Raw genomic sequence first — 22,248 nt, 5'->3', positions numbered from 1 at the left:
TTATGGGGCACGCAGGGTCTGCTGTGGGGCAGGTTTGGGGTCACAGGGTAGGTTATGGGGTAGCTATGGAGGTTATGGGGCACGCAGGGTCTGCTGTGGGGCAGGTTTGGGGTCTGGGGTAGGTTATGGGGTAGCTATGGAGGTTATGGGGCACGCAGGGTCTGCTGTGGGGCAGGTTTGGGGTCACAGGGTAGGTTATGGGGTAGCTATGGAGGTTATGGGGCACGCAGGGTCTGCTGTGGGGCAGGTTTGGGGTCACAGGGTAGGTTATGGGGTACCTATGCAGGTTAGGGGGCCCCCACACAGGTTATGGGGCACCAGGGCTCTGCAGTGGGGCTGATCTGGGAGTCATTGGGGCAGGTCTAAGGGGATCCCCACACATCTGGGGGCACCGGGATCCACAGCGGGGCAGGTTTGGGGGTGACAGCGGGGGCCAGGTTTGGGGTGCCAGCGCAGGTTTGGGGGTGCCAGTGGGGCCGTTTGGGGGTGACAGCAGGGGCCAGGTTTTGGGGTGCCAAGTGCAGGTTTGGGGGTGACAGCGGGGCCGTTTTGGGGGTGACAGCAGGGGGCCAGGTTTGGGGGTGACAGCGAGGGCACGTTTTGGGGTGCCAAGTGCAGGTTTGGGGGGGCCAGCGGGGGCCAGGGTTTGGGGGTGCCTAAAGCGCAGGTCTTGGGGTGCCAGCAGGGCCATTTTGGGGGGGACAAGCACAGGTTTTGGGGTGCCAGTGGGGGGCCAGGTTTGGGGGTGACAGCAGGGGCACATTTTGGGGTGCCAAGTGCAGGTTTGGGGGTGCCAGCAGGGCCATTTTGGGGGGAACAAGCACAGGTTTGGGGGTGCCAGCGGGGGCCAGGTTTGGGGGTGCCAAGTGCAGGTTTTGCAGTGACAGCCGGGCCGTTTTGGGGGTGCCAGCGGGGAGCCAGGCTTTGGGGGTGCCAGCGCAGGTTTGGGGGTGCCAAGTGCAGGTTTGGGGGTGCCAGTGGGGCCGCTTTGGGGGTGCCAGCAGGGCCGTTTTGGGGGGTGACAGCAGGGCCAGGTTCTGGGGGTGACAGCGAGGGCACGTTTTGGGGTGCCAAGTGCAGGTTTGGGGGTGCCAAGCGCAGGTTTGGGGGTGCCAGCAGGGCCGTTTTGGGGAACAAGCACAGGTTTGGGGTGCCAAGTGCAGGTTTGGGGGGACAGCGGGTCGTTTTGGGGGTGACAGCGAGGGCACATTTTGGGGTGCCAAGCGCAGGTTTGAGGTGCCAAGTGCAGGTTTGGGGGTGCCAGTGGGGCTGCTTTGGGGGTGCCAGCGGGGCCAGGTTTTGGGGTGCCAAGCGCAGGTCTGGGGTGCCAGTGGGGCCGCTTTGGGGGTGCCAGCAGGGGCCAGGTTTTGGGGTGCCAAGTGCAGGTTTGGGGGTGACAGCGGGGCCGTTTTGGGGGTGCCAGCAGGGAGCCAGGTTTGGGGGTGACAGCGAGGCACATTTTGGGGTGCCAAGTGCAGGTTTGGGGGGGCCAGCGGGGCCGTTTTGGGGGTGCCAGCGGGGGCCAGGTTTGGGGGTGCCAAGCGCAGGTTTTGCACGGTGACAGCGGGGCCGTTTGGGGGTGCCAAACGGGGGCCAGGTTTGGGGTGCCAGCAGGGCCGTTTTGGGGGTGCCAGCGCAGGTTTGGGGTGCCAGCGCAGGTTTGGGGGTGCCAAAAATTTTGGGGGTGCCAGCGCAGGTTTGGGGGTGCCAGCGGGGGCCAGGCTTTGGGGTGGCGCAGGTTTGGGGGTGCCAGTGGGGCCGTTTGGGGGTGACAGCAGGGGCCAGGTTTGGGGGTGACAGCGAGGCACATTTGGGTGCCAAGTGCAGGTTTGGGGGTGCCATAGCGGGGCCAGGTTTTGGGGTGCCAAGCGCAGGTTTTGCAGTGACAGCGGGGCCGTTTTGGGGGGAACAAGCACAGGTTTGGGGGTGCCAAGTGCAGGTTTGGGGGGGGACAGCGGGGCCGTTTTGGGGGTGCCAGCGGGGGCCAGGTTTGGGGGTGCCAAGCGCAGGTTTGGGGGGGCCAAGCGCAGGTTTGGGGGTGCCAGTGGGGCCGCTTTGGGGTGCCAGCAGGGGCCAGGTTTTGGGGTGCCAGCGCAGGTTTGGGGGTGCCAGCGGGGCCGTTTTGGGGTGACAGCAGGGGCCAGGTTTGGGGTGACAGCGAGGGCACATTTTGGGGTGCCAAGTGCAGGTTTGGGGTGCCAGTGGGGCCGCTTTGGGGGTGCCAGCAGGGGCCAGGTTTTGGGGTGCCAAGTGCAGGTTTGGGGGTGCCATAGCGGGGGCCAGGGTTTTGGGGTGCCAAGTGCAGTTTTGGGGGTGCCAGCGGGGCCGTTTTGGGAGAGAACAAGCACAGGTTTGGGGTGCCAAGTGCAGGTTTGGGGGGGACAGCGGGGCCGTTTTGGGGGTGACAGCGAGGGCACATTTTGGGGTGCCAAGTGCAGGTTTGGGGGTGCCAGCAGGGCCGTTTTGGGGTGCCAAGCGCAGGTTTGGGGGTGCCAAGCGCAGGTTTGGGGGTGCCAAGCGCAGGTTTGGGGGTGCGGGGGGTACCTGAGGTTGAGGCGGAAGGTGGACCAGGGCAGGATGCGCACGCGGTGGCCCATCATGGACATCTTGTGCAGGGTGGGCTGGCGGTTGAAGATGACGATGTCCCCGTCGCACATGTGCCTCTCCACCTGCGGACGCAGCCGGGGGTCAAACGGGGACCTGACCCCGCACCCCAAAACTAAGGACCCCAAAACTACAGCAGACCCCCCCCAAAATCAGGGGTTCCCCCCCCCCCAAAAAAAAACCCATCATTTTTAGGAAACCTAAAACTCAGTATTTCTCCCTAAACACCCACGGCTCTTTGGGAAGCCCAAGGGGGTGACCCCCAAAAAACAGAAGCTCTTGGGGGACCCCAAAACCAAGAGCTGGGGGACCCCAAAACCAAGAGCTGGGGGACCCCAAAACCAAGAGCTGAGCCCCCAAAATATCAGGAACCCCAAAAAACCCCTACGGTCTTCAGGGACCCCAAACCCTCCTGTTTGTCCCCAAATACCCACGGCTTTTCATGAACCCCAAAATCAGGGACTGGCCCGCCCCCCCCCGCCCCCCAAATATTTGAAGCTTTTTGGGGATCCCCAAACCCGGGACCCCAAAAAGCCTCTTCAGGAACCCTAAATCTTATTTTTATTCCCCAAATACCCCCAGCTCTTTGCGAACCCCCAAATCAGGTACCAACCCCAAAAATCCAAAGCTCTTTGTGAACCCCAAAAAGAAACTGCCCCCCCCCAAATACCCAGAGCTCTTCATGAACCCCAAAACCACGCACGGACCCCCAAAAAAAACCCCCCAAAAACCCAACCTCATCAGAAACCCTAAAACCTATTTTTATTCCCCAAACGAACCCAGCTCTGTAACCCCCAAAACCAAGCCCTGACCCCCCCCAAACCTCCCCCAGCTCCTCAGACACCCCAAAACCATGCGCTGACCCCCCAAACCCCCTCCCCACCTCCTCAGGGACCCCAAAACCAAGGCCTGAACCCCAAAACACCGCCGCTCTTCAGGGACCGACCTCCGCCTCTTTGGGGACCCCGGCCGTGCGCGCCCCGGAGGAGCCATTTTAGGTTGCCCTCCCCCCCCCCCCCCACCCTATAAATTTAGGGGTACCCCCTCCCATTTTGGGGGTACCCCCTCTATTTTTTGGGGGGGTGAAGCCCACCTTGTAGCCGATCTGGAGGTGGAGGTCGCTGGGTTTGGGGTGGAAGCGCAGGTCGATGCGGTCCCCGTTGTCGCGGATGATGTATTTGGCGCCGGGGTATTGGCTGTTCCCCCGCCGCACCAGCTCCTGCAGCCTGGGGGGGGGGACGGGGAGGGGGGGGGCACACAAATTTGGGGTTCAGGAGAGGGGTCCCCGTCACCCTGGGTCACCCCGCTGTCCCCAAAGCCACGCCCCACGCTCCCCCTGCGGGTGTTGGGTGCCCCTCACGTCCTTCCCGGGCTGCTCTTGGGGCTCAAAATGGGTCCCCCCTCGAAATGGCACCTGCACCCCCTGAGGTGCCCTGTACCCCCCCGTGTCCCCCCACATCCCCTCCGTGTCCCCCCGTGTCCCCCCCATGTCCCCTCCCTGTGTCCCCCCACATCCCCTCCATGTCCCCTCCATGTCCCTGTGTCCCCTCCCGTGTCCCCCCACATCCCCTCCGTGTCCCCCCACATCCCCCCGTGTCCCTGTGTCCCCTCCCCATGTCCCCCCACATCCCCCCGTGTCCCCCCATGTCCCTGTGTCCCCTCCCGTGTCCCCCCACATCCCCTCCGTGTCCCTGTGTCCCCTCCCCATGTCCCCCCACATCCCCCGTGTCCCCTCCATGTCCCTGTGTCCCCTCCCCATGTCCCCCCACATCCCCTCCGTGTCCCCCCCACATCCCCCCACATCCCCTCCGTGTCCCCCCACATCCCCCACATCCCCCGTGTCCCCGTGTCCCCTCCCCATGTCCCCCCACATCCCCTCCGTGTCCCCCATGTCCCTGTGTCCCTCCCCCGTGTCCCCCACATCCCCTCCATGTCCCCCCCGTGTCCCCTCCACATCCCCCAGCATGTCCCTGTGTCCCCCTCGTGTCCCCACATCCCCCCGTGTCCCTGTGTCCCCCCGTGTCCCCCCATCCTCTCCATGACGTGTCCCCATGTGCCCCCCAAAGTCCCCCACTCCCTCCACGTCCCCATCTGCCCCTTTAACGTCCCCTCAATGTCCCCCCATGTCCCCCCCAACGTCCCCCACTCCCCATTTGCCCCTTTAACGTCCCCTCAATGTCCCCCCTCCATGTCCCCCATGTCCCCACATGCCCCCCAACGTCCCCCACGTCCCCCTGCATGTCCCCACGTGCCCCCAAGTGCCCCCGCATGTCCCCACGTGCCCCTAAAGTCCCCCACGTCCCCCCGCATGTCCCCACGTGCCCCCCAAAGTCCCCCACATCCCCCTGCATGTCCCCACATGCCCCCAAGTGCCCCCACATGTCCCCACGTGCCCCCCAACGTCCCCCACGTGCCCCCACATGTCCCCACGTGCCCCCAACGTCCCCAACATCCCCCTGCGTGTCCCCACGTGCCCCCGCATGTCCCCCCGCATGTCCCCCCCAACGTCCCCCCCAACGTCCCCACGTGCCCCTCAAGTGCCCCCAAAGTCCCCCGCATGTCCCCACGTGCCCCCCAACATCCCCCACTCCCCATGTCCCCATCTGCCCCTTTAATGTCCCCCCAAAGTCCCCCACATCCCCTGCATGTCCCCACGTGCCCCCAAGTGCCCCCACATGTCCCCACGTGCCCCTAAAGTCCCCCACATCCCCCATGCCCCCCAACGTCCCCCCGCATGTCCCCACGTGCCCAAGTGCCCCCACATGTCCCCATGTGCCCCTAAAGTCCCCCACATCCCCCCGCATGTCCCCACGTGCCCCCAAAGTCCGTGACATCCCCCACCTGTCCCCACGTGCCCCCAAGTGCCCCCGCATGTCCCCACGTGCCCCTAAAGTCCCCCACGTCCCCCGCATGTCCCCACGTGCCCCCAACATCCCCCACTCCCCATGTCCCCATCTGCCCCTTTAATGTCCCCCAAAGTCCCCCACATCCCCCCGCATGTCCCCATGTGCCCCCAAGTGCCCCCGCATGTCCCCACGTGCCCCCCAACGTCCCCACGTGCCCCCAACGTCCCCCCAACGTCCCCACGTGCCCCCAAGTGCCCCCGCATGTCCCCATGTGCCCCTAAAGTCCCCCACATCCCCCCGTCACCCCCAACGTCCCCCGCATGTCCCCACGTGCCCCCAAGTGCCCCCGCATGTCCCCAAGTGCCCCCGCATGTCCCCAAGTGCCCCGCATGTCCCCAAGTGCCCCCAAGTGCCCCCGCATGTCCCCACGTGCCCCTAAAGTCCCCCACATCCCCCCGCATGTCCCCACGTGCCCCCACACGTCCCCACGTGCCCCCAACGTCCCCACGTGCCCCCAACGTCCCCACGTGCCCCCACCCCCCACGTCCCACCCCCAAACCAGCCCCCCAAACCGCGTCATCGTCGCGTCCCCCCGAACCTGTCGATGTTGAAGGGGGTGACGATTTCGGCGAAGGTCATGTTGGCGGCGATGGAGCGGGGGACGCCCACCTGGTCGATGGCCAGGTTGGGGTCGGGCGTGATGACGGTGCGGGCCGAAAAATCCACTCGCTTCCCCATCAGGTTCCCCCTCACGCGGCCCTCCTTCCCCTTCAACCGCTGCTTCAGGGACTTCAGGGGACGCCCCGACTTCTGCATCGCCTGGGGGGGCGAAAAAAAATGGGGGGGGGGGGTCAGGAAGGGGCTCGACCCCCCCAAAAAATTCCCCCAAGATTTGGCGTCAGCTGGAGGGGATGCGCAACCCCGAGCGGGGGCCCGGCCCAGCTTCTGCGTCGTTTGGGGGGGACAGGGAGAAGTTTTGGGGGCCCCCCGGCTTCTACGTCATGGGGGGCAAAAAAGGGGGTTCAAGGGGGGCCTGACCCCCAAAAATTCCCCAAGATTTGGCGTCAGCTGGAGGGGACGTGCAACCCAAGCGGGGGCCCGGCCCAGCTTCTGCGTCGTTTGGGGGGACAGGGAGAAGTTTGGGGGACAAGGAGAAGCCTGGGGGCCCCCCCGGCTTCTACGTCATGGGGGGCAAAAAAGGGGGTTCAAGGGGGCTCGACCTCTGGGAGCCCCCCCAGATTGGGCATCAGCAAGTGGGGGGGAGAGGAGAGGGTGAGGGGGGCAGCGAACCCACCCGGACCCATCCCTGGCTTTGGGTGGGGGGCGCAGGGAGGGGTTTGGGGGGCATCAAACATTTGGGGGACCCCCACCTTCTGCATGGTGTGGAGGGGGGAAAAAGGGGGTTCGGGGGGTTGAGCCCTCAAGACCCCCCGCCCCCGAAATTTGGCATCGGCTGGGGGGACACGCCCGGCCCTCCCTGGGACCTGGCCCCAGTTGCTGCTATGGGGGGGGGGGATGGGAGGGGGTTTTGGGGGCACATGGGGCCCCCGACTTCTGCACGGCCTGGGGGGTGAAAGGGGGTCAGGGTGGGGCTCGACCCCAAGACCCCCAGATTCAGCATCAGCTCGGGGAGGGGGGGGCAGAGGTGGGGGTTAGGGGGGCCCTGAGCCTCCCTGGGACCCGGACCCGGCTCCTGCCGTGGCCTTGGGGGGGGGGGGGGGCGGGGCTCCCAGCATGCCTTGCTCCTGCCTGCACTCTACCCCTGCCTGCATTCCAGCATGGCCTGCCTGCCCACCCCCCTGCCAGCACTCCCCTGCCTGCTCCCTGCCTGCTCTCCCAGCACCCCCTGCCTGCACCCCCTGCCTGCACTCCCCAGCACCCCCTGCCTGCTCCCTGCCTGCACTCCCCAGCACCCCCTGCCTGCACTCCCTGCCTGCTCCCTGCCTGCACTCCCCAGCACCCCCTGCCTGCACTCCCTGCCTGCACTCCCCAGCACCCCCTGCCTGCTCCCCCAGCACCCCTGCCTGCTCCCTGCCTGCACTCCCCAGCACCCCCTGCCTGCACTCCCCAGCACCCCTTGCCTGCTCCCTGCCTGCTCTCCCAGCACCCCCTGCCTACTCCCTGCCTGCACCCACAGCACCCCCTGCCTGCTCCCTGCCTGCACTCCCCAGCACCCCCTGCCTGCTCTCCCAGCACCCCCTGCCTGCTCCCTGCCTGCTCTACCAACTCCTCGCTGAGGCTCCCACCACGCCCTGCCCCTGCCTGCACTCCCAGCACCCCCTGCCTGCACTCTCACCATGCCCTACCCCTGCCTGTACTCCCAGCGCTCCCTGCCTGTGCTGCCTGCACTCCCTGCCCACTCTCCCAGCACCCCTACCCTCGCTCCCATCCGGTCCTGCCTGTGCTCCCCCCACACCCTGCCTGCACCCCCTGCCTGTGCTTCCCCACCCCCTGCCCGCACTCCCCCCATGCCCTACCTGCCCTGTCTGCACCTTCCTGCCCACGCTGCCTGCACCCCCTGCCCACGCTCCGCCCACACCCTGCCTGCCCCCTGCCCGCACCCCCTGCCCACTCTCCCAGCCCCCTTACCCTCACTCCCATCCCGTCCTGCCCACGCTCTCCACACCCTGCCTCCCCCTGCCCGTGCTCCCCCACGCCCTGCCTGCACCCCCTGCCCTGCCTGCACCCCCTGCCCACGCTCCCCCACACCCTGCCTGCCCCCTGCCCGCACTTCCTGCCCACTCTCCCAGCCCCCTTACCCTCGCTCCCATCCCCTCCTGCCCACGCTCTCTCCACACCCTGCCTGCCCCCTGCCCGCGCCGCCACCCCCCTCCCCACCCTGCCTGCACCCCCTGCCCGCGCCCTGCCTGCGTCTCCTCACCCGTGGCAAGCCGGGCAGCTCGTTGTCCACCATGGTGGCCACGTGGAACTGGAGGAGCTTGACGTCCTCGGCGATGACGTGGGCGGCCGCCCCGTTCTGCTCATTCCGGCGGAGCTGGTTGTTGATTTTCACGATGTCGGCCAACTTGTGGGTCAGGTCGTCCTGGGGGGGACCCCAAAAATTAATTGGGGGGGGGGGACACGGACAGAATCAGGGGGAGCCCCGCGGCACGGGAAGAGCACCCAAAATGTGTCGGGGAAGGCCCAGAATGAAGCGTGAAAATGTGGGGACGCCTCAAAGTGCGTCGGGGATCCTGGTGTGGGGGACACCCCGCGCGCCAAAGTGGGTCGGGGACCCCAACAAGTGGGGACACCCCAAAAGGGCACCAAGGGACCCCCCAAAAGGCACTGGGGGACCCTCCCCAAAGTGCATTGGGGACCCCCTAAAATCAATCATGGACCCCAACAACTGGGGACACCCCCAAAGGGCACCAGGGACACCCCAAAAGGCACTGGGGGACCCCAACAACTGGGGACACCCCCAAAGGCACTGGGGGACACCCCAAAAGGGCACCAAGGACCCCCTAAAATCAATCATGGACCCCAACAACTGGGGACCCCCCAAAAGGCACTGGGGGACCCCAACAAGTGGGGACACCCCCAAAGGGCACCAGGGACACCCCAAAAGGCACTGGGGGACCCCCCGAAAGGCACCGGGGGACCCTCCCCAAAGTGCATTGGGGACCCCCTAAAATCAATCATGGACCCCAACAACTGGGGACACCCCCAAAGGGCACCAGGGACACCCCAAAAGGCACTGGGGGACCCCAACAACTGGGGACACCCCCAAAGTGCACCAGGGACCCCCCAAAGGGCACCAGGGACCCCCACAACTGGGGACACCCCCAAAGGGCACCGGGGACACCCCAAAAGGCACTGGGGGACCCCCCCAAAGGGCACCAAGGACCCCCTAAAATCAATCATAGACCCCAACAACTGGGGACACCCCAAAGGGCACCAGGGACACCCCAAAAGGCACTGGGGGACCCCAACAACTGGGGACACCCCAAAGGGCACTAGGGACACCCCAAAGGCACTGGGGGACCACCCCAAAGGGCACCAAGGACCCCCTAAAATCAATCATAGACCCCAACAACTGAGGACACCCCAAAAGGGCACCAAGGGACCCCAACAACTGGGGACACCCCAAAGGGCACCAGGGACACCCCAAAAGAGCATCAGGGGACCCCCCCAATTGCATCGGGGACCCCGATGTGGGGGTACCCCCCCAAAAACACACTGCCCCCCCCAAAAGTCCATCAGGGACCCCGGAGCCCAAGGACTCCCCCAAATCCCATTGGGGACACCCCTCAAACCACATCGGGGACCCTGGAGTCTGGGGGATGCCCCCCAAAACCTTCCCAGGGACCCCAAAATCCCCCCCTCAAGACCTTCATGACAGTGGGGTGCACAGAGGGGGGCTCACAGGCAGCCCCCCCACCTCGAGGACCCCCAACATCACCCCAATACCTCCCCAGGGACCCTCCCACAACCCTGTGTGCACCCCACTATCGTCACGTAGGAGGGGTGGCACAGGGAACCCCCGCTGGGGACCCCAATACCCACCCAGACACCCCAATTCCTCCCCAGGGACCCCCCAAAAAGCAGACCCCAGCATCTGGGTCCCACCTGGTTGCAGGCAGAGCCCTGTGTGCACCCCAATATCATCATGGTGGATGGGGGGCACAGGCAGGGCCCCCACCCCAGGCACCCCAATACTTCCCCAGGGACCCCAACACCTCCCTGGGACCCCCCCAAAAAGCAGACCCCAGCCTCCGCGTCCCACCTGGTTGCGGGCAGAGCCCTGCATGACGACAGCGGGGTGCACAAAGAGGGGGTTCACGGGCAGCCCCCCACCCCAGGCACCCCAATACTTCCCCAGGGACCCCAATACTTCCTCAGGGAGCCCCCCAAAAAGCAGACCCCAGCAGCTGGGTCCCACCTGGTTGCGGGCAGAGCCCTGCATGGCGGCAGGGGGGGGCACAAAGAGGGGGTTCACGGGCAGCCCCCCACCCCAGGCACCCCAATACTTCCCCAGGGACCCCAATACTTCCTCAGGGAGCCCCCCAAAAAAGCAGACCCCAGCAGCCGGGTCCCACCTGGTTGCGGGCAGAGCCCTGCATGACGACAGGGGGGTGCACAAAGAGGGGGTTCACGGGCAGCCCCCCACCCCAGGCACCCCAATACTTCCCCAAGGACCCCAATACTTCCTCAGGGAGCCCCCCAAAAAGCAGACCCCAGCCTCCGCATCCCACCTGGTTGCGGGCAGAGCCCTGTGTGCACCCCAATATCATCATGTAAAATGGGGGGCACAGGCAGCCCCCACTCCAGGCACCCCAATACTTCCCCAAGGACCCCAACACCTCCCTGGGACCCCCCAAAAGCAGACCCCAGCCTCCGCGTCCCACCTGGTTGCGGGCAGAGCCCTGCATGACGACAGCGGGGTGCACAAAGAGGGGGTTCACGGGCAGCCCCCACCCCAGGCACCCCAATACTTCCCCAGGGACCCCAATACTTCCTCAGGAGCCCCCCAAAAAGCAGACCCCAGCAGCCAGGTCCCACCTGGTTGTGGGCAGAGCCCTGCATGACGACAGCGGGGTGCACGGGCAGCCCCCCACCCCAGGCACCCCAATACTTCCCCAGGGACCCCAATACTTCCTCAGGGAGCCCCCCAAAAAAGCAGACCCCAGCAGCTGGGTCCCACCTGGTTGCGGGCAGAGCCCTGCATGACGACAGCGGGGTGCACAAAGAGGGGGTTCACGGGCAGCCCCCCACCCCAGGCACCCCAATACTTCCCCAAGGACCCCAACACCTCCCTGGGACCCCCCCAAAAAGCAGACACCAGCAGCCAGGTCCCACCTGGTTGCGGGCAGAGCCCTGCATGACGACAGCGGGGTGCACGGGCAGCCCCCCACCCCAGGCACCCCAATACTTCCCCAGGGACCCCAGTACCTCCCTGGGACCCCCCCAAAAAGCAGACCCCAGCAGCTGGGTCCCACCTGGTTGCGGGCAGAGCCCTGCATGACGACAGCGGGGCGCACGGAAAGAGGGGGTACGGGCAGGACGGTGCAGACCATCCATTCGGGGCGGGCGAATTTGGGGTCCATGCCCAGGACGAAGCATTCCTCATCCGAGATGCGCTTGAAGATCTCGTGCACCCGCTCGGGGCTGAGCAGGATCTTCTTCTCCTGCGAATCCTCGTTGACGTGCTTCCACTCGGCGTAGAGCTCCAGACCCGAGCGACGGATGCGGGGCTGGTACCGCCCGCACCCTCCGTGGCCCTGGGAGGGGGAAAAGGGGAGATGGGGCGTTAACGGGGTCACAGGGGCGTTAACGGGGGTGTTAATGGGGAGAGGGGGGCATTAACAGGGTCACAGGGGAATTAAGGGGGTGTGAATGGGGAGAGGGGCGATAAAGGGGTGACAAGCGCATTACTGGGGGTGTGAATGGGGAGAGGGGGCATTAACGGGGTCACAGGGGCATTAACGGGGCGTTAACGGGGAGGGGGCATTAACGGGGTGACGGGGGCATTAAGGGGGGTGTTAATGGGGTGATGGGGGCATTAACAGGGTGACGGGGGCATTAAGGGGGGTGTTAACGGGGAGAGGGGGCATTAATGGGGGTCTTAACAAGGACCCAGGGGCATTAAGGGGGGACCCAGGGGCATTAAGGGGGGGACCCAGGGGGGTGCCACCACCCCCACAACCCAACCTGGGGGGGCCACAAGCCACCGACGGGGCCAGATCCCACCCCAACGTCCACCTCTGAGGGGACATCGGGGTCCAGCCCCCCACAGGGGACACTCCGGAGTGGGACCCCCACACCCCGGGGAGGGGGGGGAGGGGAGGATTTGGGGGGGGGGGGGCAGGAAGGGGGGGTCCCCACCTTCTCCTTGGTGAGGTCCTCGTCACCCTCGGGCTGTTCCACCCCGAATTTGTGGTCCATCTCCTCGCCCCCCTCGCAAATGTTCTTCCCCTTGCAGAGGTCGTAGACGTGCGTCAGCCGTTTCTTGGGTTGCCCCTTCGATTTCCCCAAAATATCCTTGATTTTGGGGTTGTTCTGCTCAAAAAAAAGACAGTTTTGGCATCACGAGACATTTTTGGGGTCACAAGGGACTATTTTGGGGTCATAAAAGCTGGTTTTGGGGGTCACAAGGGGCTTGGCGCCATCCCAACGTCATCCCCCGCCACCTCCAGGGACCACCCAGCAGGTGACAACCCCGTGTCCGTCCATCTGTCCCCCATCTTTGTCACCTCCTCTTAGTGTGTGGTCCCCCCCCCAACCTTGTCACCTCCTGTTGGTGCCCACCTCCATCCCAGAAGGCCCCAAATTGGTCCCAGTACCCAACTGGGAAGCCGGGGCTGATCCTCCTGAGACACAACCCAACATGGAGAAAAGGGAACGGTGTCACCACGGTTTCGAGGTGCCACCACGGGGCTTTTTTGGGGGGCAGGTAGGTGAGAGATGAACCCCATCATCATCCCCAATTTGGGGGGGGGCTGTGGTGACCCCCCACCCCGGTTTTTTGGGGGGTCTCACCGAGTCCACCAGCAGTTTGGAGCAGAAGAAGCAGACGCAACGCAAGATCTTCATGGTCTTGCCCAAGAAGCCCACGTGGAAAACGGGCTTGGCCAGCTCGATGTGACCAAAGTGGCCCGGGCACTCCGTCATGTTACCTGGGGGGGGGGCACCCCGTTATTTTAGGGGGTTCCTTGGGATTTGGGGGACCCCAGGGGTTGGGGGAGCAGATGGGTTTGGGGGGATCCCACCAGAAGCGTGGTCAGGAGTTGGGGTTGAGGTGAAGCTGGTGTGGGGGGCAGAAATTGGGTGCTGGAAGGGGTCACCCCCAAAAAAGGGGGATCCCCTCAGAAAGCAGGTCCCCCAAAAGAAAGCCCCCCAAAACAGATAAGACCCCCAAAAGAGGAGGACCCCCCCCCCAAAAGACCCAGAGTGGGTCTATATTGAGGGAAGGTGGTCCTGCAACTTGTGGGGTGAAAATGGGGGGGGCTGTTGGGGATCACCCCCTTTTCCAGCCATAAGATAGGACCCAGAAAATCTCCCCTCCAAAAAATGGGGCTCCCCTAAAAGAGAAAAGGGGACCCCCAAAAGATGGGGACCCCCAAAATGTCCTAGAGTGGATGTGGATGGAAGTGGGGTGCTCCTGTGCAGGGCTAAGAAATTTGGGGGGGGGAAATGGGGTGCTCCAGGGTATCACCCCCTTTTTCCTCCCCTAACACTGAGGGGCTCCCCCAAAAAAGAGCCCCCTCCAAAGAAGAGCAGCCCCCCCAAAAAAGTTCCTCTACACAGAGGCACCCCCAAAATCCCCCCCCCCTTCCCCAGGAACGCACCCTGAATTCCCCGTGGGGTTTTGGGGGTTCAGGGGGGGCCCCCCCCTCGCTCACCGGCACAGGTCTGGCAGCGCCCCGTCCTCTCGATGACGCCCTGACGGGGGTCCATCACCCCCCCCAATTTGGGGCGTCCCCCCTCTGCCGTTTCAGGGTACTTGATGCCCCCCTCGGTCACCGACATCCGTTTCTGGAGGGGGAAGAGGGGGTGTGAGGGGAAACTGAGGCACATGGGGACCCCCGCCCCCAATTCAGCTCCTAAGCACCCCAAGGGACCCACGGGGCACCCCAAAAATGTGGGGGCACCTCAAGACACCCCCCCAGGTGACTACAACCCACCTTCCAAGCACCCCAATACTCTCCTAGAGACCCCCAAAAGGGTCTCCTGACACCTGGGGACCCCAAGGTGGCTCCAGGGCACCCCATGTCCCTTCAGAGGCTCCCTGGACACCCCCAGGGACCCAAACACCCCCCAGGGCACCCCAAAGACCCCCCCGGGACCCCATGTCCCTTCAGAGGCTCCCTGGACACCCCCAGGGACCCAAACACCCCCCAGGGCACCCCAAAGACCCCCCGGGACCCCATGTCCCTTCAGAGGCTCCCTGGACACCCCGGGGACCCAAACACCCCCCAGGGCACCCCAAAGACCCCCCGGGACCCCATCTCCCTTCAGAGGCTCCCTGGACACCCCCAGGGACCCAAACACCCCCCAGGGCACCCCAAAGACCCCCCAGGGCACCCCATGTCCCTTCAGAGGCTCCCTGGACACCCCCAGGGACCCCAACACCCTCCAGGGTCCCCAATGCTCCTCTAGAGCACCCCAATGCTCTCCCAGAGGCACCCTGGACACCCCCCAGGGACCCCACAGCCTCTCCAGTGCACCCCAGAGCATTTCCAGGCCACCCCAAAAAATCCTGGGGCTCCAATATCCTTCCAAAGTATCCCTGGGCACCCCTGGCCACCCCCAGGGACCCCAACGCTCCTCCAGAGCACCCCAATACTCTTCCAGAGGCCCCCTGGGCACCCCCAGGGACCCCAACACCCCTCCAGAGGCCTCCTGGGCACCCCTAGGGACCCCAATGTCCCTCCAGGGCACCCCTGGACACCCCAGTACCCCTCCAAAGCACCCTAATGCTCTTCCACAAGCACCCTGGACACCCCCCAGGGACCCCAAGGCCCCTCCAGTGCACCCCAGAGCACTTCCAGGCCACCCCAAAAAATCCTGGGGCTCCTGGGCCACCCCCAGTGACCCTGACACCCCTCCAGGGCACCCCAAGAAACACCAGTGCCCTTCCAGGCACCCCAATATCCTTCCAAAGTATCCCCGGGCACCCCTGGCCACCCCCAGGGACCCCAACAATCCTCCAGAGCACCCCAATATTCTTCCAGAGGCCCCTGGGCACTCCCAGACACCCCAACACCCCTTCAGGGGCCCCCAATGCCCCACCAGAGCACACCCAGGGACCCCTACGCTCTTCTGGGGGGTCCTGGGCACCCCTAGGGACCCCAACACCCCTCCTGGACACCCCAGTACCCCTCCAAAGCACCCCGGACAGCCCCCAGGGACCCCAAGGCCCCTCCAGGGCACCCCAATGTCCCTCCAAGGCACCCCTGGACACCCCAGTACCCCTCCAAAGCACCCCAATGCTCTTCCAGAGGCACCCTGGGCACCCCCAGGGACCCCAAGGCCCCTCCAGAGGCCTCCTGGGCACCCCTAGAAACCCCAATGTCCCTCCAGGGCACCCCTGGACACCCCAGTACCCTCCAAAGCACCCCAATGCTCTTCCACAAGCACCCTGGACACCCCCAGGGACCCCAAGGCCCCTCCAGTGCACCCCAGAGCACTTCCAGGCCACCCCAAAAAATCCTGGGGCTCCTGGGCCACCCCAGTGACCCTGACACCCCTCCAGGGCACCCCAAGAAACACCAGTGCCCTTCCAGGCACCCCAATATCCTTCCAAAGTATCCCCGGGCACCCCTGGCCACCCCCAGGGACCCCAACAATCCTCCAGAGCACCCCAATATTCTTCCAGAGGCCCCCTGGGCACTCCCAGACACCCCAACACCCCTTCAGGGGCCCCCAATGCCCCACCAGAGCACACCCAGGGACCCCTACGCTCTTCTGGGGGGGGTCCTGGGCACCCCTAGGGACCCCAACACCCCTCCTGGACACCCCAGTACCCCTCCAAAGCACCCCGGACAGCCCCCAGGGACCCCAAGGCCCCTCCAGGGCACCCCAATGTCCCTCCAAGGCACCCCTGGACACCCCAGTACCCCTCCAAAGCACCCCAATGCTCTTCCAGAGGCACCCTGGGCACCCCCAGGGACCCCAAGGCCCCTCCAGAGGCCTCCTGGGCACCCCTAGAAACCCCAATGTCCCTCCAGGGCACCCCTGGACACCCCAGTACCCCTCCAAAGCACCCCAATACTCTTCCAGAGGCCCCTATGGCACCTCCAGACACCCCAACACCCCTCCAGAGGCCTCCTGGGCACCCCTAGAAACCCCAATGTCCCTCCAGGGGACCCCTGGACACCCCAGTACTCCTCCAAAGCACCCAAATTCTCCTCCAAGGCACCCCTGAGCATTCCCAGGGTCCCCAACAGTCCTCTAGAAACCCCTGGGCCCCCCCTCTCCGAGCACCCCAATGTCCCCTCTTCCCCACAGCGCCGCCCCCAGCCTCCGGGGGGCGCTACACCCCATCGGGCACCGCCCGCCCTCCCCGGGGCCTCTCTATCCCCCCCTCTCGGTGCCCCGGCGCCATTTCCCGCTGCCGTCCCCCCCGCCCCGGTCCCCGTCCCTCCACCACCGCCGCCGCCCCCCGCCCCAACCGTCCCCAGTACCATCTCATCGGGGCTGAGGATGCCGAACTGGACTCGTTTGATGGTGCGCAGCGGGCAGGCGCTATCACCCGAAGGCGGCCCACCGTGCATGGCGCCGGTTCTTTACACCGCCTCAGCTACACAAAAAAAAAAAAAAAACCCCAACAAAAAAACCCCTCAGCCGCTTTAACGGCCAAACCCCACCGGGGAAACCGGCCCCGCGGCGGCACCAACCCCCAAAACAGACACAAAACGGCCCCGGCGCCCGCCGGGACCCCCCCTCCCCTCGCCTCCGGCCGCTCCGCGCTCCCCGGCGCGACTGAGCGGTGGAGCCGCCCGCGCCTCCTTATATAGACTCGCCCCCTGCGCGAGGCGGGCCGCGCGCAGCGGCAGGGGCGGGAGGGGGCGTGGCCGGAGCGTACCAAGCGGCGGAGCGGCAAAGGAAGGGGGGGATGCGCGGCGCGGGGGACGCTGGGATAGAGGTGGTGGAGAGGGGAGGGGGCAGAGGGTCTCGTTAGCGTTCCCGGAGGAAACGGGGAGCGGGAGGGAGCGGGAAGGGGCGGCTGCTCCGTGTAACCCCGGCGGGACGCCCCCCCCCGTGCGATGGGATCGGTTTATGAATAATTCATGAGGTGCTGCCGCGGAAAGCCCCGCCCCCAGCGCCCGAGCGCTGCGGGTTCCGCCTCCGAGTGCCGAGCGCCGCCGGAAGTGGCCGGAGATTGCCGAAGCGCCGCCGGAAGCGGCCGGAGATTGCCGAAGCGGCCGGAGATTGCCGAAGAGTCGCTCCGGGTAGCGGCCTGTGCTGCCGCGGCCTCGCCCGCTCGCCCCGCCCGCGCCGCCGCTCTCCGGCCCGGCCGCCGCCGCTGGGAAAGGCCGCGGCTTGGGCCTGTCTCCGGGCGGCGGAGGGGGAACGAGGCCGGCGCGGCGGGGATGGCCTCAGGGACGGCGGGGAAGGGTGTGGGGGAGGCGGGGAGAGGTCGTGAGGGGGTGGGAGAGGCTGGGGGGGGAAATGGGGGGAGCAGGAGGGGCTGCGGGGGGCAGAGAGAGGGATTTGGGAGAGCAGGAGGCTTTGGGGGGCAGTTAGGGGCGAGAAAGGGGTATTTGGGGGAGCAGGAGGGTTTGGGGGCAGTTTGGGGCAGGGAAGGTGTATTTAGGGGAGCAGGGGTTTTGGGGCGCAGGGAGGGTATTTAGGGGAGCAGGAGGGGTTGGGGGGCAGTTTGGGGCAGGGAGAGGGTATTTGGGGGGAGCAGGAGATTTTGGGGGACAGGCAGGTGGTGTTGGAGGGTTTGGGGGCAGGAAGGCTATTTTGGGGAGCAGGAGGGTTTTGGGGCAGGAAGAGGCAAGAAAGGGGTGTTTGGGGGCAAATAGAGACGGGGAGGGGGGTTTGGGGGGCAGGAGGGTTTGGGGGGCAGGGAGGGGGATTTTGGGGGCAGTTGAGCGGGAGGGGGATTTGGGGGAACAGGAGGTTTGGGGGGCAAGGAGGGGGATTTGGGGGGCAGGAGGGTTTGGGGGGCAGGGAGGGAGGATTTTGGGGAGCAGTTGGGAGGAGAGGGGATTTTGGGGGCAGGGAGGGGGATTTTGGGGGAAGAGGAGGTTTGGGGGCAGGGAGGGGATTTCACCCCTGTCCCTAACGGGGTCTCCTTTTGTCACCGTGTCACCAGTGGGGTGCAGGTTACTCCGTCACCCGGGGGGTGTCCCCGTCCCGTCCCCCCAATGTCACCGTGAGTGTCCCCCCCCATCATCGGTGGCATCTCTGACCTGTCCCCACCCCCCCTGTCCCGTCCCGTTCCCGGTGGGATCTTGTCACCGTCACTGGTGGGGTCACCAGTGGGGTCCCCGTGTCCTGGGGTCCACAACCAGGGAAATTTGGGGGGGGGGGGGGTGTTACAACGGGACCGGCGGGGGTACAACAACACCCTACAGCTGGGGACACAACCGGGGACGTTGGGGGCCGCAACAGCTCGTCACGGAGGGGTGACGAGGGGTCCACAGCGGGGACGAGGCGGGGGACGCGCTCGTCCCTGGGGCGTACAGGCGCACGGCGCCGCTTGTGCGGTGCAGCCGGACGCACGGCGAGGCGTGACGCCACGTGCCGCGGCGCCTGACGCAGGCGGGCGCGCAACGCGACCCACAAGGCCGTGCTACGCAGCCTGACGTGCAACACAACCGACAACGGCGTATGTACAATGTGACCCACAACACCGTGCGGCACAGCCTGACGTGACACAACCCACAACGCGGCACAGCCTGACGTGTGACACAACCCACAACGCTGTGCAACACAACCTGATGGACAACGCAACCCACAACACCGTGCAGTGCAGCCTGACGTGCAACACAACCTGACGTGCAACACAACCAACAACACCGTGCAGCACAGCCTGACGTACAATACAACCCACAACGCTGTGCAACACAACCTGATGGGCAACACAACCCACAACACCGTGTGGCACAGCCTGATGTATACACAACCTGATGGACGACACAACCCACAATGCTGTGCAACACAACCTGGTGTACAACACAACTGACAACACCGTGCAGCACAGCTTGACATACAACACAACCCACAACGCTGTGCAACACAACCTGATGTACAACACAACCCACAATGCTGTGCAACACAGCCTGGCGTACAACACGACTGACAACACCGTGCAGTGCAGCCTGACGTGCACCACAACCCACAACACCGTGCGGCACAGCCTGACGTACAACACAACCCACAACGCTGTGCAGCACAGCCTGATGTGTGACACAACCTGATGTACAACAGAACCCGCAACGCTGTGCAACGCAACCTAACGTGTGACATGAGCCACAACACTGTGCAACACAACCTGATGGACAACACAACCGACAACACTGTGTAATACAGCCTGATGTACCACACAACCCACAACGCTGTGCAGCACAGCCTGACGTGCAATACAACCGACAGCGTGCAGCACAGCCTGACACGCAACACGACGCACAACACCGTGCAGCACAACCCACAATGCTGTGCAGCACAACCTGATGTACAACACAACCCATAACACCGTGCAGCACAACCTGATGTACAACACAACCCACAACACTGTGCAACACAACTGACAACACCGTGCGGCACAGCCTGACGTGCGACACGAGCCACAACACCGTGCAACACAACCTGATGGACAACACAACCCACAACACTGTACGGCACAGCCTGATGTGTGACACAACCTGATGCACGACACAACCCACAACACCGTGCAGCACAGCCTGACATACAACACGACCCACAATGCTGTGCAGCACAACCTGATGTACAACACAACTGACAACACCATGCAGCACAGCCTGACGGGCGACATGAGCCACAACACTGTGCAACACAACCTGATGGACAACACAACCCACAACACCGTGCAGTGCAGCCTGACACGTAACACAGCCTGACGTGCAACACGACCCACAACACCGTGCAGCACAGCCTGATGTGTGACACAACCTGATGTACAACACAACCCACAACACTGTACGGCACAGCCTGATGTGTGACGCAACCTGATGCACGACACAACCCACAACACCGTGCAGCGCAGCCTGACACACAACACAAACCACAATGCTGTGCAACACAACCTGGTGTACAACACAACCCACAACACCGTGCAGTGCAGCCTGACGTGCAACACAACCTGACGTGCAACACAACCAACAACACCGTGCGGCACAGCCTGACGTACAACACAACCCACAACGCTGTGCAACACAACCTGATGGGCAACACAACCCACAACACCGTGTGGCACAGCCTGATGTATACACAACCTGATGGACGACACAACCCACAATGCTGTGCAACACAAGATGGCATGCAACACAACTGACAACACCGTGCGGCACAGCCTGATGTGTGACACAACCCACAATGCTGTGCAACACAGCCTGGCGTACAACGCAACTGACAACACCGTGCAGTGCAGCCTGACGTGCAACACAACCCACAACGCTGTGCAGCACAGCCTGACGTGCAACACAACCCACAACACCGTGCAGCACAGCCTGATGTACCACACAACCCACAACACTGTGCAGCACGGCCTGATGTGCAACACAACCGACACCGTGCAGCACAGCCTGACGCGCAACATGACCCACAACGCTGTGCAACACAACCCACAATGCTGTGCAGCACAGCCTGATGTGCAACACAACCGACAACACCGTGCAGTGCAGCCTGATGTACCACACAACCCACAATGCTGTGCAGCACAGCCTGACGTGCAACACAACCTGACACACAACACAACCCACAACCCCGAGCAGCACAGCCTGACGTACAACACGACCTGCAACACCGTGCGGCACAGCCTGATGCACAACACAACCCGCAACACTGTGTGACACAGCTTGATGCGCGACACAACCCACAACACCGTGCAACGCAGCCTGACACACAGCACAACCCACAACACCGAGAAGCACAGCCCGACACACAGCACAACCCACAATCCCATGCAGCACAGCCTGACGTACGCTACAGCCTGACCACACAACACAACCCGCAACACCGTGCAGCACAGCCTGACGTACAGCACAAACGGCCGCACGACACAACCTGCAACACCGTGCGCCACAGCCTGATGTGCGACACAACCCACCGCACAACGCAACCCGCAACAGCGTGTGGCACAGCCTGACGTGCAACGCAGCCCGCAACACCGTGCAGCACGATGCAGCCGGCGATGCGGTCACAACATGACACAACGTGACGCAACTCGCGACACGGCACAACACTGGGAGTACAGCGCTACAACCGAGGCCCCAACACACACACACCCCACCCCCCCACCCCCATGGTCTGCGGTACACCCAGCCGTGTACGTTGTGTCCCCGCTTGTGTTCCCCATGTGTGCTGTTGTTGTGTCCCCGATTGTATCCCCAGTTGTGTCCCCGATTGTATCCCCAGTTGTGTCCCTGGTTGTATCCCCAGTTGTGTGCCGTTGTACCCCAGTTGTGTGCTGTTGTACCCCGGTTCTGTCCCTGCTTGTTTCCTGTCATACCCCGGTTGTATCCCCAGTTGTGTGCCGTTGTACCCCGGCTGTGTCCCCGGTTGTATCCCCAGTTGTGTGCCGTTGTACCCCAGTTGTGTCCCCAGTTGTGTCCTGTCATACCCCGGTTGTGTCCCCGGTTGTATCCTGTAATACCCCAGTTGTGTCCCCGGTTGTATCCCCAGTTGTGTGCCGTTGTACCCCGGTTGTGTCCCCGCTTGTGTGCCACCATACCCCCGGTTGTATCCCCAGTTGTGTCCCCCGGTTGTGCCCATGGCCGTGTGATGCTGTACCGCCTGCTGTGTCGGGTGGTTATGTGCCCACTTGTGCGCTGCCGTATCCCCGGTTGTGTCCCCCGGTTGTGTCCCCCGGTTGCACCCCAAGTTGTGTGTTGCTGTACCCAGAGTTGTGTCCCCCGATTGTGCCCTCGGTTGTGTCCCGCTGTCCCCCCGGCTGTGACCCCTGGTTGTGTCTTGCTGTACCCCGAGTTGTGCCTCCAGTTGTGTCCCGCTGTCCCCCCAACGATGCGCCCCAGTTGTGTCCCCCGGTTGTGTCCCCAGTTGTGTCCCGCTGTCCCCCCACCCTGCCTGTGTCCCCGGTTGTCTCCCACCGTCCCCCGGCTGTGTCCCCTGGTTGTGTCCTGCTGTACCCTGAGTTGTGTCCCCC

General features: G+C 64.4%; 1 protein-coding gene across 1 annotated transcript in view; it reads right to left on the bottom strand.

The window, feature by feature from the left end:
• POLR2A (RNA polymerase II subunit A) overlaps positions 1-16,862 on the bottom strand; it is a 60,531-nt gene extending 43,669 nt beyond the window's left edge. Inside the window, 9 exon segments of the mRNA XM_072848698.1 lie at positions 2,545-2,669; positions 3,698-3,830; positions 6,049-6,269; positions 8,332-8,493; positions 11,390-11,671; positions 12,276-12,449; positions 12,930-13,066; positions 13,793-13,925; positions 16,577-16,862. Coding sequence (XP_072704799.1) covers positions 2,545-2,669; positions 3,698-3,830; positions 6,049-6,269; positions 8,332-8,493; positions 11,390-11,671; positions 12,276-12,449; positions 12,930-13,066; positions 13,793-13,925; positions 16,577-16,666 — 1,457 coding nt within the window. The 5' untranslated portion in view covers positions 16,667-16,862.
• Between the last annotated feature and the right edge of the window lie 5,386 nt (positions 16,863-22,248).

This window comes from Ciconia boyciana, chromosome 32 (assembly GCF_034638445.1).
Source record: "Ciconia boyciana chromosome 32, ASM3463844v1, whole genome shotgun sequence".
Classification (NCBI taxonomy): domain Eukaryota; kingdom Metazoa; phylum Chordata; class Aves; order Ciconiiformes; family Ciconiidae; genus Ciconia; species Ciconia boyciana.
The sequence above is the reverse complement of the archived record's forward strand: the minus strand, read 5'-3'. Positions and strand labels throughout refer to the sequence as shown.